This window comes from Sminthopsis crassicaudata, chromosome 1 (assembly GCF_048593235.1).
Source record: "Sminthopsis crassicaudata isolate SCR6 chromosome 1, ASM4859323v1, whole genome shotgun sequence".
Lineage (NCBI taxonomy): Eukaryota > Metazoa > Chordata > Mammalia > Dasyuromorphia > Dasyuridae > Sminthopsis > Sminthopsis crassicaudata.
The window spans coordinates 195944016-195965759 of NC_133617.1; the positions used below are offsets into that span (position 1 = coordinate 195944016).

The window sequence follows — 21744 nt, forward strand, 5'->3', positions numbered from 1 at the left end:
AGTTCTATATCACAAAGAGATCACAAAAAAGAGAAAAGGACCCACATGCACAAAAACATAACAGCTTTTTTTGTAGTGGCAAAGAATTGGAAATTGAGATGATGTTCTTCAGATGGAGAAATAAATGTAATGGAATACTACTGTGTGTAAGAAATGAGAAGCAGGATGAAAAGATTTAGAATGAACTGATGTACTATGAAATGAGCATAATCAAGATAACTGTACAAAATGAAAAATAAAACTGTGTAATGATCAAGTAACAATGACTTTGACCTTTTCAGCAATACAATGATATACAACAATTCCAAAGGACTCATGAATGGAAAATGAGGGAATTTGAATACAGTCAAAGCATAATATATTTTCACTTTGTTTATTGGCTCATTTTTTCTTTCACAACATGAGTAATACAGAAATGTGTTTTACATGATTGCATATATTTTAAAAAGTCTCATTTTTAAGCTATATAAAGAACTGATTTACAATAAAAGTCACCAATTATCTATAGCTATAGCTATATAGAAAGGGGACATCCAAAATCACTAATAATTAGATACAAATTAAAGCAATTCTTACATTATATCTCAGACCTACTAGATTAACAAAAGTTGTCTCACATCTTCTTGTAAAAAGTTCCTGAGGGAAAGGGGGGGAATAATCCCTTCAATATCAGAATTGGAAAAGTAGAAGTTAATGACCCCATAAGCTATCAAGAAACAATAAAATAAAATCAAAAGAATGAAAAAAAGAATATAAAATTTCTCATTGGGAAAAAAATATAAGCTAAGAAGAGTAAGAGAGACATACAGAAAAAGGAAGGGTAGAGGCAGGAAGGGAAGGAAGGAAGAAAAAAGGAAAAGAGAAAGGGACAGAAGGAAGGGGAGAGAGGAAGGAAGGAATCTGGACATCATATTCCAAAAAATCACCAAGGAAAACTGCCTTGATATTCTGGAATCAAAGGATAAAATAGAAATTTAAAAAATTCATCAATCACCTTGTAAGATATCTTAAAATGAAAACTCCCAGAAATACCAGAGCAAAATTACAGAGATCCTAAAGAGAAAAAAAATATCATAAACTGCCAAAAACAAACAATCCAAATACCATAAAGCCCCATAGTGAAATTACATAGGATTTATCAGCTCAAACATTAAAGAAACAGAGGGCTTATAATATGATATACTGTAAGGCAAAAGAGCTAAGATTACAACCAAGAATTATCTACCAAAGCAAAACTGGGTATAATCCTTTAGAGGGGGAAAAAAATTAATGAAATAGAGAACTTTCAAGTTCTTATTAAAAGAACAGAGCTGACATAAAAACTATGATCTTCAAATATACGACTCAAGAGGCATGAATGAAAAGGTAAATAGGAAAGAGAAAAGTAAGAGATTCGATATTCCTAGGTGGCCAGATGATCTTGTAACTCTTTTTAAGAATTTCCTCACTATTGGGACAATTAGAAGGAATATATATACACAGAGGGTAAGCATGTAAAGTGAATAGGATGAGATGATATAAAAAACAATTTAGGGTTGAGAAAAAAGATTACATTGAAAGAAAAGTTAAGGGAAAAATAGAATGAGCATAAATTACCTTATAAAAAGAGGTATGGTTAGATCTTTTTACTGAGCTTTTCACTGAAACCATGGTACATCTATTTAACGTGACTTCCTTTGCAGCAATGTTTGATAGCCATTCTTGGTGTTTGTCTTTCATTATTTTTATAATAACTTTTTATTTTTGCAAATACATGCCAAGATAGTCTTCAACATTCACCTTTGCAAAATCTTGTGTTCCAAATTTTTCTCCCTCCCTCTCCCCTAGACAGTAAGCAATCCAATATAGGTCAAACATGTGCAATTCTTCTAAACATATTCCCATATTCATCATGCTGCACAAGAAAAATCAAATCAAAAGGGAAAAAAAGAGAAACAAAAGCAAGCAAATAAATAACAACAAAGGTGAAAATACTATGCTTTGGTCTACATTCAGTATCCAGTTTTCTCTCTGGAAGCAGATGGTTCTCTCCATCAAAGTCTATTGGATTTGCCTTGAATCACCTCATTGCTGAAAAGAGCCAAGTCCATTATAGTTGATCATCACATAATCTTGTTGTGTACAATGTTCTTTTGATTCTACTCACTTCCCTTAGATTTAGTTCACGTAAGTCTTTTCAGGTTTTTCTGAAATCAGCCCACTCATTTCTTATAGAACAATAATATTCCATTACATTCATATACCATAACTAATTCAGCTATTCCATAACTGATGGGTATCTACTCAGTTTCCAATCCCTTGCCACTACAAACATTATTATTATTATTATTATTTTTTTTTTTTTTTTTAACAAATGTGGGCCCTTTTTCCTTTTTTATGATCTGTTTGGGATACAGACTCAGTAGAGACACTGCTGGATCAAAGGATGCATGGTTAAAACATTAAGAGAGTAGTCTCACTCTGGTTAATTTCTGGATTAGGAAGTATAAAAGAAGAAAAATACTAGTCCAAACATAATAATTAGCTATTAAATACAAGAGTGAAATCATCATTTCTCACAGATGTGATTATTTTTCTATTAAGTAAATAACCAATTATTAAATTGGGATTGAGTATTTTTTTCCCTTTATTTCCTCATGGAATCCCTATAGGCCAGTCAGTCAATCTCTGAAGGCCACTGTTAACACATGAGAGAGGCCAAATTCTCCCAGGACAAGCTCTTGGATCCTGGACTCTAACTAGAAGCTCTAACAAGGAGAACCTACTCTTAGGAAGTAAACCACTGTCTTTAAAGCCCCTCTGTTACAATCTAGGGGAATTCGGTTTATAAAGAGAAAAAAACAACAAGATTGGTCTAGATAATGAGGAATTCTTTTGTACAAATTGTTCAAAGTATCTGAGTGTCACAATCAAACCATGTTTTTCAACTAGAGAAGCTGAAGACTTAGGCTACCTCTTCATTTGAAGTCCATCCCCTGATTAATTATTTACCAATTAGGGTTGATTTTTACCTACTGGGGCACCTCCTTTTTCAATGTTACCAAGAGAACCACTGATCACTAATTTATTATCAGCTAACTTAATTAATAAATTGATTATTAATTACCCAGAAACTCTGTCTCTCAGGCTTTTCATTCATTTCAATTAATTTGATTTTTAAAAGGAACAAAGAAAACTAAATTACCAAAATAAAAATGAAAGGGTTAGGGTTAATTCATTTTCCTTTTCTCTCTCTCTCTCTCTTTTTTTTTTAGTTTAAGTTTTCTTCCCTAAAATAATTAATATGAAAATGCTTTACATGACTGCACATATTATAACCTATTATCAGACTTCTAACATGTCAGGGAGGTGGGAAGAAGGGAGAAAAGAGATTAAATTTAGAACTCAAAGCTTTAAAAATATATATATTAAAAATTGTTTTTACATGTATTTAGGGGGAAATTTTTTTTAAGTGTAGTGAAAATAAATTTAGGTAACTGAAGGGGGCGATAGCTCCTTTAAGATTCCTTGTCTGATCTACAACTTCCTTTGGGACTGATCTTTGATTTTCAAGATCTGGTCAAGCCAGTTTGGGCTGTACCCAGCCCGCACCGGATCTGAGCTGGCTTGAGTCTTCAGCCCCCATTCTAAAGATCTGCTCAGGCAGCCCGACCCCCACCTGGGTTCTGGCTATTGAGGAATCAACCTGGGCTCACCCATATGCCCCTTCAAGCAGATAAAAAAAAGCCAAGTTTTTGGCATCCCTTGGCAGAGAGTTGAAAGATGCCAGCAAACATGCTTTGCATCACAGACTCTCTGTCCCGCCACTTGGGGTGTATTTCCTTCTCTATCTAATGCCTTTTACTAACCAGACTTTAACCTTGCTTCCAAACCCTGCAATAAACTTCTTTTTCTCAATCTAGGTTTTCGAACCTGTAAATTCATATTTACAGAGGACTCTCACGGCCACTAGACCTGATTTAATTTTGTATCCTTGCGCCGAATCCAAAGGGGAGCTCCATGTGACTCCCTGTACCCCAATCCTGCCACTAGACCTCAATTAATCCTAATTTTAATGACATATACACCTCATCATTTGGTTCCCTGATACCTCATCAGTAACTACAGAACATCACAAATAATTTTTTGAACGATCTAATTTAAACAACAGTATATAATATTATACATACATGTATGTTATTAGTTATTCCAATAATGGACAGATCCTAACAAACTCATTTGTTTCAGAGCTTGCTACAGCCACATTCCCCTCCCCACTCAGTATCTAACTTTCTGAACTTCCACACCAAGATTCTGCAACAGTTTAATCCTGAAACCCCTCCCTTAGGACCTGGACCTCCTTACCTTGAAACACCCAGCTATCATGCCAACTCTGTTCGCTCACTGGTTAACTATTTTGGCCTCTATTTTGGAGTAGAGTACAAAGTCATCAACTTTTATTTTTCTCCCAGCTATACAGCATTATCACATTATCACACTTCCCTGTATTTCTACCATCCTATACTTTCCAGTTCCCCTTAATGTAATATCTTCCACCAAAGATAGGAAATGTCTTTAGCCCCAATCCAGGGAATACCAGAGATAGGAAAGGAAAGGAAACAAAAGCATTAAATTGTAAAGGGCTGAAACTCTGAATAGGTGCATTGGAATCAAACAAGGGAGCATTTAAGGCTAATTACCTATTGGACAATACTCTATCAGCATATGCTTGGAAAATGGCCCTTCTCAAGATTCTGTGCTGGCTGGATCTTTGGGTGTGTATAGATAATTGTAGGAGGGATTAAGGGGTGGAGTAAAACAAGCCAGAGTCACTTTAGAGGAGGAAGACAAGAAGGGGGATAGATTGGGCTTTTCATGTATTATCTCAAACTTATAAACATAATAAAGTCTTGTTACCTTGCTACCTACCTAAGCAAAAGTTTGCATGAGTCACATAATAGACTAGGAATAGAACTAGACTTTATAATTACATTAAGACAAGATTCAACCTTATAAATGAAACTTTGAAAAATGGAATTTGAGGGTCTTCTTCCCTCCTATGGTCACTGATTCCTTTTATATCATAAAATCATCTTAATCCAATATAACAACCTTATACCACTGTTAATCCATGTTACATTTAAAAATATTTTCTCCATTTAATAGTACTTTTTTTTTTTTTTTTTTTTCTAATTACAGGTAAAGAGTTTCTAACATTCGCTTTTGTAAGATTTTGAGTTCCAAATATTTTTCTATTGGGGCAGCTAGGTGGCGCAGTGGATAGAGCACCAGCCTTGAATTCAGGAGGACCCAAGTTCACATCTGTCTCAGACACTTAACACTGCCTAGCTGTGTGACCCTAGCTAGGCAAGTCACTTAAAGCCAGCCTCAAGAAAAAAAAAAAAAAAAAAAAAAAAATTCTATCCTTGTTTACCCCTAAGACAGTAAACAGTTATAGTTTATACATGCACAATTATATTAAACATATTTCTACCTTAGGCATGTTGTAAAAGAAGAATCAGAACAAGAGCTAAACCATGAAAAAGAAAAAAAAAAAAAAAAGCAGAAATAGTATGTTTCAATCTGCATTCGGACTCTATAGTTTTTCCTCTGCACATAGTTAGTTAGCATTTTCCATCAAGAGTTTTTTTGAATTGTCTTAGATCACTATATTGCTAAAAAGAACTAAGTCTATCACAACTGATCATCATAAAATCTTGTTACTGCATACAATGTTCTCCAGATTCTGCTCAATTCACTTACATCAGTTCAAGTAAGGCTTTCCAGGTTTTTTTGAAATCCACCTGCTTACCAATTCTCATAATACATTAGTATTCCATCACATTCATATACCCTCAGCCATTCCCCCACTGATGGATAACCCCTCAATTTTTAATTCTTTGCCACTACAAAAAGAACTACTACAAATATTTTTGTTCATGTGGGTCTTTTTCTATTTTTTTTTTTTTTTTTTTATGATTTCCTTGGGATGCAGACCTAATAGTAGTATTGATGGATCAAACAGTAGCTTACTCTAGTCATGTACTAGTACCAAATAGCTTTGATTGTGTCTATATAATATAGTTTTAGATTTGGCATGGCTGGGCTATCTTCATTTGCATTTTCCCCCCCATTAATTCCCTTGATAAAATAAGCTTACTTTTAATTTACTGCACAGTTCTTTCCTGAAGCAAACATAAAAATTCCTACCTTATTTTGTAATGAGTTTTCATGTGTTCCTTGAGTTGTGAAGAACTCTCAAACTCTTTCTTGCAAGATTTACAAGCATAAATTCGGTTCCCAACCAATTCTTGACGGTGTTCTTCCATGTGTATGGACAATTGGCTCTGAAGAGTAAATTCATCCCCACATTCAGAACAGATAAGATTCTGTAAAATTAAAAATAAAAATGTGTCAATATTTAAATCTTATTCATATAAGTGATTTAGCTTTATCAAATTATATAATTTTGATTAAAATACCTCAGAATGAACTTATTACTTTGATTCAAATTAATGCAATACCAATTTTGCTGCAAGCCACTTAATCTCTCTCTGATTCAGTTTTCATAAAAAGGAAGAATTTAGATAAGGTGACTACAGGTGCTTTCCATCTAGAATTTGTTCAATTCATATGTACTAAGTACCTACTTCGATCAAGACATTATGTTAAGCATACATAATAATATAGTGATGAATAATAATAATAATAATTAACACATATAATACATTGAATTTTACAAAATGCGTAAGATGCATTTCATTTAATCTCATTGAATAACATCATGGCTATGCAACTCTGAGTTGCCTAGAACAAATTATTGAAAGAATAAGCAAACACGCAAATAACAACAAAAACAAAAAGATAAGGGGTTATTATGGTGCCATGGATATCCCAGCACAAAGTTGAAAAAGAATAACTAAATCAGGGGGCAGCCAGGTGGCACAGTGGGTAGAGCACCAGCTCTGAGTTCAACTCTGACCTCAGACACTTAACGTTTCCTAGCTGTGTGACTATGGGCAAGTCACTTAACCCCAACTGCCTCAGCAAACAACAACAACAACAACAACAACAACAAAAGAATATCCAATACATCTATAAGCAAAGCTTCAAAATTAACACAGCTTGCACATAAAATTGGAATTACCAAAACTAATGCAGGAATTTAAAAACATTACAAGTGAAATGAAAGCAAAAAGGGAAATATCTGCAAAAGACATGGACTACAGAGAAGAGTGGTTTGGAAATGAAAATATTAATAGTTAACACAAAAAGGTATAAAATCTTACCCAAATAAAATATAAAATACCCTAAAAATTAGGATAGATAAAATAGAATGTAATGAATCCATGACACTTTAGAAAATTTTAAACAAAGTCCAAAGATGTAGAAGATCAAATGAACTTGAAACAAGTAATCTTACAACAAGGTGTTAACTCAGTGGAATTAATATAATGATTCTCTAGTTTACATGTACTTAGTATAGTTCTGCAAGTTGACCCCTATTCTACAAGATTGACACCTATGATGATGTACTTAGAGTATATAAAAACTAAGAGACCTAGGAGGGAAGACAGACTTGGAGATAGAGAAGAAAGAAGACTGGAGGCTGGAGCTCAAGCTCTTGGGACTCAGATTCAAGAGCAGACTTGAGGACAGACTAGAAGACAAAGACTCTTGTGGTGGCTGTCCTGTCTCCTTCAGTCTTCCAGTTCTGCGCCAGTAGTCTCAGTCAGCCAGTCAGGTCTGCACATCTCTCCTTCAGACTGACTGACCTTTTAAATACTCTATTACAATTAAGTCAATACATCATACAGTGTATAAGCCAATCATTATATCACTGGGGAACCAATTATCTCATCAATTCCACTGAGTTAATATCTTGTTGTAGGATTAAATCAATCATACTGAGCCTTAAGTATATTTTTTAAGAGTACCTGCCCTCTACAAAAAGACTAGGGGAAAAAAGATATTAGGTATCTCATATTGGAATTGACTCACTTGGAAAACAAATTTAATTTAAGAATCACTGAACTAACTAAAAGACATGGCCAAAGAAAAAAAACAAACAAAAACAAAAACAGAAATTCAAATTTCAAGAAATCATGAATGAAAACTACCTAAATCCACTAGATACCAAAGACAATCCACAAATAAAAGAAATTCCCAAAATAAAAACTCTCGGCACGACACTAAAAATCTGGAGTTATGAAGTCAAAGAAAAAAGATAACAAGTAGAAAGAAAAGAAAATTACAAATACTTAAGAGCCATAGTCATAATCATGTAAGACTTATCAGATACAATGTAAAGGAGAGTATTTAATATGATATTCCATATGATTAAAGACAGAGGCTTAAAACCAAGATAAATTTACCCAGAAACTTTGTATAATCTTACAATAAAAAATGAATTTTATGAAAGAAAGCTTTTCTAAGGATTCCTGATGGAAAGAAACACTGAGAAATACAAACTCTGAAATATAAAGACAAGGTTACAGAGAAACATAAAAAGGTGTGTGTGTGTATATATATATATATATATGTAAATGTGCAATTAGAAAAGACTTTAACTAGATAAAGTATTTGCATGCTAATAGAGGTTAAGATTGAAGATAAAGGCAGATAGAAATATCTGTTAAGAAGCAAAATTTCATGATAGGTCAGAGGAGAAGTAGTCAAATAAGAAAAGAGGCCTAGGAAAACGTTTTTTTCCTCAAGTTTTGATGACATTAAAAAGAGGAAAGGGAGGGAAAGGCTATAGTAAATTAAAAAAGAATTGGAAATGAGGAGTTATATAAACAGGCAAAACCAGGAACATATATGTGTGTGTGCATATAAGTATGTAGGAATGAGGAAGGGGTAGGGAACCAAGAAACGCTTGAAACTCACTTTAATCTTAACTGGCAAGAAGATAAATACAGAGGGAAAACTTTGTTGTAGAAATGCATTCAATTCATGAGGGAAACCATGAAGAAAAAGAAGGAATGGAAAGGAATATTGAGAGCAGACCTAGGGAGAGATTAGTTATAAGACAAACCTCAAAGGGAGAATAGTGATGAATGGATTTAAAGAAAAAAAAGAGTATAAAAAAAAACCTTATAATTTCTATTTAGTGATAGGAATAAAAGAGGGGCAAAGGAATAAAAACAGATGCATTAAGCAGAGAGTGACTGGTGCTGACAACATTCCTCTTTTATACTGCTCTCATATGTTAAAAAAAAATGTATTAAGAGAATAAGATGGAGGGAAATACATACAATATAAAAGGCTTTATGAAAACAAAACCAATGTTTAGATTAAAAGAGAATGAGTTAAATGAGGAGGCGAAATCCCTTCAATAAAGCTATCTAATAAAGATTTCATTTCTAAAATAGAGCAACTAATTCAAATATGGAAGTGTAAAAGGCAATTCCAAAAGTGGTCAAGAAGAAATACAAATAATGTATAGAAATATGGAGAAATACAAATTAAAGCAACACTGAGGTTACCCTTCACACCCTACATTATACTAGCAAAGTTATCTTCTACTCAAGTTCCTCAACAAAACAGGAATGACTAATATTGGAGAGCTTGTGGATGAACAGGAAAATTGATGCGTTCTTGGTTTAGCCAGGCTGAAAAGCAATTTGGAACTAGGTCCAAAAAACTATTCAACTCTGAATACCCTTTGACCCCACAATACCACTGCAAGGTCTGTACCTCAAAAAATCAAAGAAATGGGAAAATTATTTATGTACTAAAATATTTATAAAAGTTTTCTGTATGGTAGAATAATATAGAGGGACACAGATAGTGGGGGAACTCTGGGTGAGGTATAAGATCTCTCAGCCCAGCGGAAACCTGCTAAAATTATCTGCTTTGGCTCCCCATTTTCCCTATAGAATTTCTCATCTCCCTCCCTTAGAAGTCAGGGAAGGCATGACTACCTGTGTTGTACTTGAAGCAAGGATACTTACAGCAAGGTGTTTACTCAGTGTGACTGATGAGATAATGGTTTTCTAGTTCACATATACTTAGTGTGATGTAATGCTGTAATCACTCTAGTATGATATAATGATGTAATCACTCTAGAATGATAAAACGATGTAATCACTCTAGTTGGCATCTATTGTATGTGATGTAATGATGTAATCAGACTAGGTATTTATGGGCTGAGATAAGAACTCCATCTCAGAGACACAGAAAAAGGAGAAAGAAACAGAAATCCTCCGGGTGGCTTTCCTGCCATCATTATTCCTCCACCTAAGACCAAGGTTCATCCAGCGATCCTCCAGAGAACTAGACTGGATATTATATTTTGGCATCCAACATGGGGCCTCTAGAAGGACATTACACAAAAAAACTAGAAACCAAGGGGATTATCTGTCAACTGGGGAATAGCTGAACAAATTATAGTATATGAACTTAATGTAATACTATTGTGCTGAAATGAAATAACATTCAGCTTCAAGGAAATCTGGGAAGATTGTAAGGGTTAATACAGAGTAAGAGTAGTAAAACCAAGAGAATAATTTAGATTTTAACAGCAATATTATTTAAAAAATTAAAAAGGGGCATTTTTAAGGCTTAAAAAAATTTTGATCAATGCATGAATCAGTCAAAGATCAAAGATGAAGAATAGTATCTAATTCCTACCAGAGAGGTAAAAGACAAATATGTAGGAAAATACATTTTTAAACATGACCAATATGAGATTTTTTTTTATTCCACTTGTTACAAGGGTTTTCTATTTGTTTATATCTCCCCACTCCCAGGAATGGAGCAGAAGGGAGAAAACAAAACAAAACAAAAGTTTCCTTTAAAGCAAAGCTAAAAATCTCAATCACCATGGAGAATAGAAGATAATGTATCTACAGGTCAAAGGGAAGGACCTCAAGAAATTTGGACTCCGAGATTTTGAGAAAAATTAAATCCTTCTCAAGAAAATATAAATCATGTATTGATGAAAAAAATAATAATCTAAGAGACCAGACTCTTGCCCAGGATAGGAGACAGGTACAAGATACAAGGACACAAAAGAACAACAATATCCCAAGAGCTTATAAAACAGAATTGAGGCTCTTCCTCAACACCTACTTGTTACTCAAAGAAAGATGCAGTATAATCGCAGAAGCTATTACATAAGAAATCTTCCAGTAAGGACCACAAGATGAGAAAAGTTTAGTAGCTGATCATTCACTGATCCGGTATAATGAGGGAACAATTAATTAATCTCATAAGAGCCATAAAAAGGTCAGTCACCTTCCAAGTCGAACATATATCTAAAATATTATAGAAAACCTTCCAAGACTTATGAAAATAGTTGTCTATTCAACGTTTCTAGTTAATTACTTAGGCCAAGTGATAATGCTAGAAGGAACCCAAAAAGTACTGCCAAATATTAAGAGTTTCGTATAATAAACTAAAGCCAGTAAGGGGTTAGGCTGTTATTTTTCTCACTCACTGAAGTAAAATATGCAAAAGAGAAAATAATTATTTGGGAAGTGTGTAACAGGCTAAGATAGTATCTGAAAATGGGATACTGAATTCTGGATCACGGTTTTTAACTACAAGGATGACAGATACACCTGATGAGAAATAGAGTACACTTAGTAAAAGTTGTCCAGAATATATTTGTGGGAGCAGCTAGATGAACAGTGGATAAGAGCATTGACTCTGGAATCAGGAGGACCCGAGTTCAAATCTACCCTCAAACACGTAAGTGACCCTCAGCAAGTCACTTAATCCCAACTGCTTCACAGAAAAAAAAAAAAAAGAAAAGAAAAAAGAACACATTTCTGGGTGTCTTGAAAAGCTAATTACATAAATGTTAAACTAAATAAAATGTATAACAGAGAAGACACTGAAACTAATTATCAAGAGCTACAATAAAAAAAGGGTAAAATGTCACTGAAGACACAAGAAATATAATCTTAGAAAAGAGAAGAAACCCTTTAATTGAAATACTTATACACACACACACACACACACACACACACACACACACACACACACACACATAACTTAGATAAAAAGAACTTCCAGCCAAGATGAATGTTTAAAGGATGAAGGTATCCTCCTAAACTCCCATAACCTTAATAGAGGAAAACACTCCAGATTATTAAAGAATAATGATCAAGAAATCTCAAGTAGGATTTAAACCAGGAATGCAGGGCTGGTTTAATATTGGAAAACTATCAGTATAATTGGCCATATTATTAACCAAATTAACAAAAACCATATGATCAGCTCAATAGATGCAGAAAAAGCATTTGATAAAGTCCAACATCCATTTCTATTAAAAACACTTGAGAGTACAGGAATAAATGGACTTTTCCTTAAAATAATCAATAGCATCTATTTAAAACCGTCAGTAAGCATCATATGTAATGGGGAAAGACTGCAACCATTCTCATTAAGATCAGGGCTAAAACAAATTGCCCACTCTCACCATTACTATTCAATACTGTATTAGAAATGCTAGCTTTGGCAATAAGATTCGAGAAAGAGATAAAAGGAATTAGAGTAGGTAATGAGGAAACCAAATGATCGCTCTTTGCTGATGATATGATGGTATACTTAGAGAACCCCAAAGATTCTACTAAAAAGCTATTAGAATTAATCTACACCTTTAGCAAAGTTACAGGATATAAATAAACCCACATAAATCATCAGTATTATTATATGTCACTAACAAAATCCAACAGTTAGAGCTACAAAGAGAAATTTCATTTAAAGTAACTACCGATAGTATAAAATATTTAGGAATTTATCTGCCAAGGGAAAATCAGAAACTATATGAGCAAAACTACAAAACACTTTCCACACAAATTAAGTCTAATCTAACTAATTGGAAAAATATTAAATGCTCTTGGATAGGGCAAGCAAATATAATAAAGATGACAATACTACCTAAATCTAATCTATTTATTTAGTGTTATATCAATCAGATTCCCAAGAAACTATTTTAATGACCTAGAAAAAATAACAAAATTCATATGGAAGAACAAAAAGTCAAGAATTTCAAGGGAATTAATGAAAAAAAAAAAATCAAATGAAGGTGGACTAACTGTACCAGATCTAATATAAAGCAGCGGTTACCAAAACCATTTGGTATTGGCTAAGAAAGAGACTAGTTGATCAGTGGAATAGGTTAGGTCCAAAGGACAAAATAATAACTCTAATAATCTAATGTTTGACAAACCCCAAGACCCCCAGCTTTTGGGATAAGAACTCACTGTTTGAAAAAAATTGCTGGGAAAATATGGCAGAAACTAGGCATTGACCCACAATTAACACTGTACAGCAAGGTCAGGTCAAAATGGGTTCATGACCTACACATAAAGAATGAGATAATTAATAAATCAGAGGAACATAGGATAGTTTACCTCTCAGACCTGTGAAAGAAGAATGAATTTATGTCCAAAGAAGAACTAGAGATCATTATTCATCACAAAATAGAAAATTTTGATTATATCAAATTGAAAAGTTTTTGTACAAACAAAACTAATACAGATAAGATTAGAAGGGAAAAATAAACTGGGAAAATATTTTTACAGTCAAAAGTTCTGATAAAGGCTTCATTTCCAAAATAGAGAATTGACTCTAACTTATAAGAAATCAAGCCAATCTCCAATTAATAAATGGTCAAAGGATATGAACAGACAATTCTCAGATGAAGAAATTGAAACTATTTCTAGTCATATGAAAAGATGCTCCAAGTCATTATTAATCAGAGAAATGCAAATTAAGACAACTCTGAGATACCACTACACACCTGTCAGATTGGCTAGAATGACAGGGAAAGATAATACAGAATGCTGGAGGGGATGTGGGAAAACAGGAACACTGATACATTGTTGGTGGAATTTTGAATACTCTAGCCATTCTGGAGAGCAATTTGGAACTATGCTCAAAAAGTTATCAAATTGTGCATACCCTTTCACCCATTAGTGTTACTACTGGGCTTATATCCCAACGAGATCTTTTTTGGGGGGGTATTTAACTTATAATTAACATACTTTTTAAAAAAAATTAATTAATTTTATAATTATAACATTTTTTGACAGTACATATGCATAGGTAATTTTTTACAATATTATCCCTTGTATTCCCTCCTGTTCCAAATTTTCCCCTCCTTCCCTCCACACCCTCCCCTAGATGGCGAACATTCCCATACATATTAAATATGTTATAATATATCCTAGGTACAATATATATGTACAGAACCAAATTTTGTTGTTGTTGTTGTTGTTGCAAAGGAATTGGATTCAGAAGGTAAAAATAACCTGGGAAGAAAAACAAAAACTGCAAACAGTTTACACTCATTTCCCAGTGTTCCTTTTCTGGGTGTAGCTGATTCTGTCCATCATTGATAAATTGGAACTGGATTAGATCTTCTCTATGTTGAAGATATCCACTTCCATCAGAATACATACTCATACAGTATTATTGCTGAAGTGTATAATGATCTAGTTCTGCTCATTTCACTCAGCATCAGTTGATGTAAGTCTCTCCAAGCCTCTCTGTATTCAATCTGCCGGTCATTTCCAAAGAGATCTTAAAGAAGGCAAAGGAACCTGTATGTGCAAGAGACTTACATGAACTGATGCTGAGTGAAATGAGCAGGACCAGGAGATCATTGTATACTTCAACAACAATACTATATGATGATCAATTCTGATGGATGTGGCCACTTTCAATAATGAGATGAACCAAATCAGTTCCAATAGAGCAGTAATGAACTGAACCAGCTACACCCAGCAAAAGAACTCTAGGAGATAACTATGAACCACTACATAGAATTCCCAATCCCTCTAATTTTGTCCGCCTACATTTTGGATTTCCTTCACAGGCAAATTGTACATTATTTCAAGTCCTATTCTTTATGCACAGCAAAACAACTGTTTGGACATACATACATACATACATATATATATATATATATATATATATATATATATATATATATATATAGTATTTAATTTGTACTTTAACATATTTAACGTGTATTGGTCAACCTGCCAACTGTCGGGGGGGGCGGGGGAAGGTGGGGAAAAATTAGAACAAAAGGTTTGGCAATTGTCAATGTTCTAAAATTACCCATACATATATCTGGTAAATAAAAACTATTAAAATATATATTTTAAAAAATCTAATGACAAGCACAACATGACTTCTAAACTAGAACATAAGATTAACAGAAATGCAAGGGAAATTTTAAATAATTAATTTAAATAATAATTAGGAGCTACTTAGCCCAACTTTATGCCAATAAATTCGCTAACTTAAACAAAATGGAAGAATACCTTCAAAAATATAGATTGCCCAGATTAGCAGAGAAAGACGTAAATTGGTTAAATAGTCCCATCTTAGAAAAATAAATAAAACAAGCTATTAACCAACTCCCTAAGAAAAAATCCCCAGGACCAGATGGTTTTACATGTAAATTCTTCCAAACATTCGAAGAACAATTAATTCCAATGTTATATGAACTATTTGAAAACATAGGGATTTAAGGAGTCCTACCAAATTCCTTTTATGACACAGATATGGGACTGATACCTAAACCAAGTAGGCTGAAAACAGAGAAAGAAAATTATAGGCCAATCTCCCTAATGAATATTGATGCTAAAATCTTAAATATTGGCAAAAAGACGACAGAAAATCATCCCCAGGATAATACACTATGACCAAGTGGGATTTACATACCAAGAATGCAGGGCTGGTTCAATATTAGGAAAACTATTAGCATAATCGACTATATCAATAATCAAATTAACAAAAACCATATGATCATCTCAATAGATGCAGAAAAAGCATTTCACAAAATCCAACATCCATTTAAAAAAAAAAAACTCTTGAGAGTATAGGAATAAATGGACTATTCCTTAAAATAGTCAGGAGCATATATTTAAAACTGTCAGTAAGCATCACATGTAATGGAGATAAACTAGAACCATTCCCAATAAGATCAGGAGTGAAGCAAAGTTGCCCACTATGACCATTACTATTCAATACTGTATTAGAAACGCTAGCCTCGGCAATAAGAGTCGAGAAAGAGATTAAAGGAATTAGAGTAGGTAATGAGGAAACCAAACTATCACTCTTTGCATATGATATGATGGTATACTTAAAGAATCCCAAAGATTCTATTAAAAAGCTATTAGAAATAATCCACAATTTTAGCAAAGTTGCAGGATACAAAATGAATGTACATAAACCCTCAGCATTTTTATACATCAACAAAATCCAACAAGAAGAGATACAAAAAGAAATTCCATTCAAAATAACGGTCGATAGTATAAAATATTTGGGAATCTATCTACCAAAGGAAAGTCAGGAATTATATGAGGAAAATTACAAAATACTTGGCACAAAAATAAAGTCAGATTTAAATAACTGGAACAACATTCAGTGCTCTTGGATAGGCCGAGCGAATATAATAAAGATGACAATACTCCCTAAACTAATCTATTTATTTAGTGCTATACCAACCAGACTCCCAAAAAACTATTTAATGACATAGAAAAAATAACAAAATTCATATGGAAGAACAAAAAGTCGAGAATTTCAAGGGAATCAATGAGAAAAAAAAAAAATCAAATGAAAGTGGCCTAGCTGTACCTGATCTAAAACTATATTATAAAGCAGCAGTCACCAAAACCATTTGGTATTGGCTAAGAAATAGACTAGTTGATCAGTGGAATAGGTTAGGTTCACAGGACAAAATAATGAATAACTATAGCAATCTAATGTTTGAGAAACCCAGAGATCCTAACTTTTGGAATAAGAATTCATTATTTGACAAAAACTGCTGGGAAAACTGGAAATTAGTATGGCAGAAACTAGGCATGGACCCACACTTAACACCACATACCAAGATAAGATCAAAATGGGTCCATGATTTAGGCATAAAAAACCAGATCATAAATAAATTAGAGGAACATAAGACAGTTCTCAGACTTGTGGAGGAGGAAGGAATTTGTGACCAAAGAAGAACTAGAGATCATTATTCATCTCAAAATAGAAAATTTTGATTACATCAAATTAAAAAGCTTTTATACAAACAAAACTAATGGAAACAAGTTTAGAAAGGAAGTAACAAATTGGGAAAACGTTTTTACATTTAAAGGTTCTGATAAAGGCCTCATTTCCAAAATATGTAGAGAACTGACTTTAATTTATAAGAAACCAAGCCATTCTCCAATTGATAAATGGTCAAAGGATATGAACAATTTTCAGATGATGAAATTGAAACTATTTCCACCATATGAAAGAGTGTTCCAAATCACTATTGATTAGAGAAATGCAAATTAAGATTTGGAGAGCAATCTGGAATATGCCCAAAAAGTTATCAAACTGCGCATACCCTTTGACCCAGCAGTGCTACTACTGGGCTTATATCCCAAGGAAATACTAAAGAAGGGAAAGGGACCTGGTATGTGCCAAAATGTTTGTGGCAGCTCTTTTTGTAGTGGCTAGAAACTGGAAAATAAATGGATGGCCATCAATTGGAGAATTGGTGGGTAAATTGTGGTATATGAATGTTATGAAATATTCTGTAAGAAATAACCAGCAGGATGAATACAGAGAGGCTTGGAGAGACTTATATTAACTGATGCTGAGTGAAATGAGCAGAACCAGATCATTATACACTTCAACAACAATACTGTATGAGGATGTATTCTGATGGAAGTGGATATCTTCAACAAAGAGAAGATCTAATTTAGTTCCAATTGATCAATGATGGACAGAATCAACTACACCCAGAGAAGGAACACTGGGAAATGAGTGTAACCTGTTTGCATTTTTGTTTTTCTTCCCAGGTTATTTTTACCTTCTGAATCCAATTCTTCCTGTGCAACAAGAAATTTGGTTCTGCACATATATATTGTATCTAGGATATACTATAACATATTTAACATGTATGGGACTGCCTGCCATCTAGGGGAGGGGGTGGAGGGAAGGAGGGGAAAATTCGGAACAGAAGTGAGTGCAAGGATAATATTGTAAAAAATTACCCATGCATATGCATTGTCAAAAAAAAGTTATAATTATAAAATTAATTTTAAAAATTTAATAAAAATATTAAAAAAACAAAAAAAAAGGGACATCAACAAAGCCAAAATTATCTATCACACAACCAAAAACTTATCAGAAACATATATGGCCTGCAAGGTTCTGTGTTCAATGGCAAAAAGACAAGATGGCTATCCTGAGAAAAACTCCGATTTCGTGATTTTGAAAGTGCCCAGGAGTAGCTCAAGACAGCAATAGGCTATAGTACTCACACTATGTCATTCCATAAGGCTGTGAAAACCTTGACATTTGGTCTTCATTGCTAAAAAAGGACCTTGAAGATCCAGTGCTCTAAATCTCAAAAACCCAAAAGGTTTTTTTGAACCAAGTGGAAGATAAGTCAAGATCTATTATAATCCAAAAGACAAGTTCAAGTAGAGATATCTAATCCACCAAAAATGAAAAGGAGAATGGGGTGAGGGAAGCATCCTGGACCTAGGATAAAGCCACAATTCAGACTAAGCCTAAAACAATATATAAATCACAGAAAATGCTAACAGTATTACAAAGTAATTATAAATTTAAAGATAGGCAAAAAGAAAGTGCAAGTAAATTTAACTCTGTAAAAATTACAAACAAGGAATATTTTCTTTTTCAGTTAAAAAAAAAAAAAAGGACTTCCTACAAGGACTACATAAAATAGAGATAAGAGAGATAAGAAGTTGAAAGATACTGAATAACTGAGAACAGAAAGTAATAATCCTTATCCCCAATAAATACTCCCTGAAAAATAGAATAAACTAAACATAAATCAGCGACATGATAAAGCATGAAATAACAGAACAAGATCAAAACACTAAACAAAAAGAAAGAAACCACAGATTCTTCCTTTAAAATAACAGGTCAACTGTGGAGGAGGAAGGAATTTATGACCAAAAAAGAACTAGAGATCATTATTGATCACAAAATAGAAGATTTTAATTATATCAAATTGAAAAGTTTTTGTACAAACAAAACTAATGCAGACAAGAGTAGAATGGAAGCAATAAATTGGGAAAACATTTTTACAGTCAAAGGTTCTGATAAAGGACTTATTTCCAAAATATATAGAGAATTGACTCTAATTTATAAGAAATCAAGCCATTCTCCAATTGATAAATGGTCAAAGGATACGAAGAAACAATTCAAACGAAGAGATTGGAACGATGAAAAGATGCTCCAAATCATTATTAATCAGAGAAATTCAAAATTAAGACAACTCTGAGATACCACTACACAGATTGGCTAGAATGACAGAGAAAGATAATGCTGAATGTTGGGAGGGGATGTGGGAAATCTAAGACACTGATACATTGTTGATGGAACTGTGAATACATCCAGCCATTCTGGAGAGCGATTTGGAACTATGCTCAAAAAGTTATCAAAAACTGCATACCCTTTGACCCAGCAGTGTTACTACTGGGTTTATATCCCAAAGAGATCTTAAAGAAGGGAAAGGGACCTGTATGTGCAAGAATGTTTGTAGCAGCTCTCTTTGTAGTGGCCAGAAACTAGAAACTGAATGGATGCCCATCAACTGGAGAATGGCTGAATAAATTGTGGCATATGAATGCTACGGAATACTATTGTCCTGTAAGAAATGACCAGCAGGGTAATTTCAGAAAGGGCTGGAGAGACCTACATGAACTGATGCTGAGTGAAATAAGCAGGACCAGGAGATCATTATATATTTCTTTTTATTTTTTATTAGTAGTTTTTATTTACCAGATATATGCATGGGTAATTTTACAACACTGACAATTGCCAAACCTTTTGTTCTAATTTCCCCCCCCCCAAGATGGCAGGTTGACCAATACATGTTAAACATGTCAAAGTATAACTTAAATACAATATATGTATACGTGTCCAAACAGTTGTTTTGCTGTACAAAAAGAATCGGACTTTGAAATAGTGTACAATTGGGGCAGCTAGGTAGCGCAGTAGATAGGTCTTCCTGACTTCAGGGCTGGTGCTCTGAGTTCAAATGTGGCCTCAGACACTTAACAATTCCTAGCTGTGTGACACTGGGCAAGTCACTTAACCCCATTTGCCTCAAAAAAAAAAAAAAAAAAAAAGAAAAGAAAAAAAGAAAGAAATAGTGTACAATTAGCCTGTGAAGAAAATAAAAAATGCAGGAGGACAAAAACAGAGGGATTGGGAATTCTATGTAGTGGTTCATAGTCATCTCCCAGAGTTCTTTTGCTGGGTGTAGCTGGTTCAGTTCCTTATTGCTCTATTGGAACTAATCTGGTTCATCTCATTGTTGAAAATGGTCACATCCATCAGAATTGATCATCATATAGTATTGTTGTTGAAGTATACAACGATCTCCTGGTCCTGCTCATTTCACTCATTATATATTTTATATATATTATATATTTTGACAACAATACTATATTATATGATGATCAATTCTGACGGATATGGCCACTTTCAACAATGAGATGAACCAGATTAGTTCCAATAGAGCAATATGGAACTGAACCAGCTACACCCAGCAAAAGAACTCTGGGAGATGACTATGAACCACTACATAGAATTCTCAATCCCTCTATTTTTGTCCGCCTGCATTTTTGATTTCCTTCACAAGTTAATTGTATACTATTTCAAAGTCCAATTCTTTTTGTGCAGCAAAATAACTGTGTGGACACATATACATATATTGCATTTAACATATACTGTAACATTTAACATGTATTGGTCAACCTGCCATCTGGGGGATGCAGTGGGGGGAAGGAGCGGAAAAATTGGAACAAAAGGTTTGGCAATTGTCAGTGCTGTAAAATTACCCATGTATATATCTTATAAATAAAAAGGTATAATAAAAAAAATTGAAATCACACACATAAAAAAATAGAATCAGGTCAATAAACAAATCATTTAAGAATCACAGGACTCTCAGAAAACAAGTCAGCCCACATTTATTAATTTGCAATGTATATGCCAAAAACTATGCTAAGTGTAGAGGAAACCAAAAAATAGAAAAAACAGTCCTTGTGATAACTTCTGAGTCATGTGAGCAAAAAATGTAATGCTAAATATTTTCTCTGATCCCTATATTTTCTCTGATCCCTATAATCTCTGAAACTTCTCCAAAGCTGAAATTACGTACAAAAAATAATAAAAACTTCAAAAAGATCACAAAACGTTTTTAGAAAGAAAATCAGCAGCCAACCAAAAAATAAAAATAAAAAACTTCTAGGATTAGCTAGGTGGCATAGTGGATAGAGCACCAGCCCTGAATTCAGGAGGATGACTTCAAATCTGGTCTGAGACACTTAAAACTTCCTAGCTGTGTGACCCTGGGCAAGTCACTTAACCCCAGATTCAGGACAAAAAAAAAAAAAAAAGAAACAGAAATTCATTTCTAGTGAAATGGATTGACACGAGATAGACAGCTCAGACCAGATTATTCAATTTAAAGCATCATTTATTAGCCGGCCAGCAACTGATCCCACTAGACAGGCTAGTAGAGATCAGCCCCCAGCCTCCAGCAAGACAGACTTTTAAGCACATTTGCCACTCTTTGATACAGCCTTGTGGTTACAAGTTTCCTTGACACAGTCTCTTGCTTACAATGGGGAAATGACAGGATGTCTGACATTGTTAGGCAACTATTCAGTCTGAACATAATTGAGCAGGCACTTCCCTTAATTAAGTTTAAACAACATTTTCCTATAAGTCTAAGGCCCCTTGACTCAGGGATGAGGGGGCCAGTCTTTTGTC

The 21744-nt window shown here is 33.8% G+C and overlaps 1 protein-coding gene across 1 annotated transcript in view; it reads right to left on the bottom strand.

The window, feature by feature from the left end:
- The window catches only part of ZNF236 (zinc finger protein 236), a 223298-nt gene that overhangs the window by 147184 nt on the left and 54370 nt on the right, over window positions 1-21744 (bottom strand). The window contains exon 4 of the mRNA XM_074273648.1: window positions 6190-6368. Within this exon, the coding sequence (XP_074129749.1) occupies window positions 6190-6368 (179 nt within the window). The remainder of the gene's footprint in view (window positions 1-6189; window positions 6369-21744) is intronic.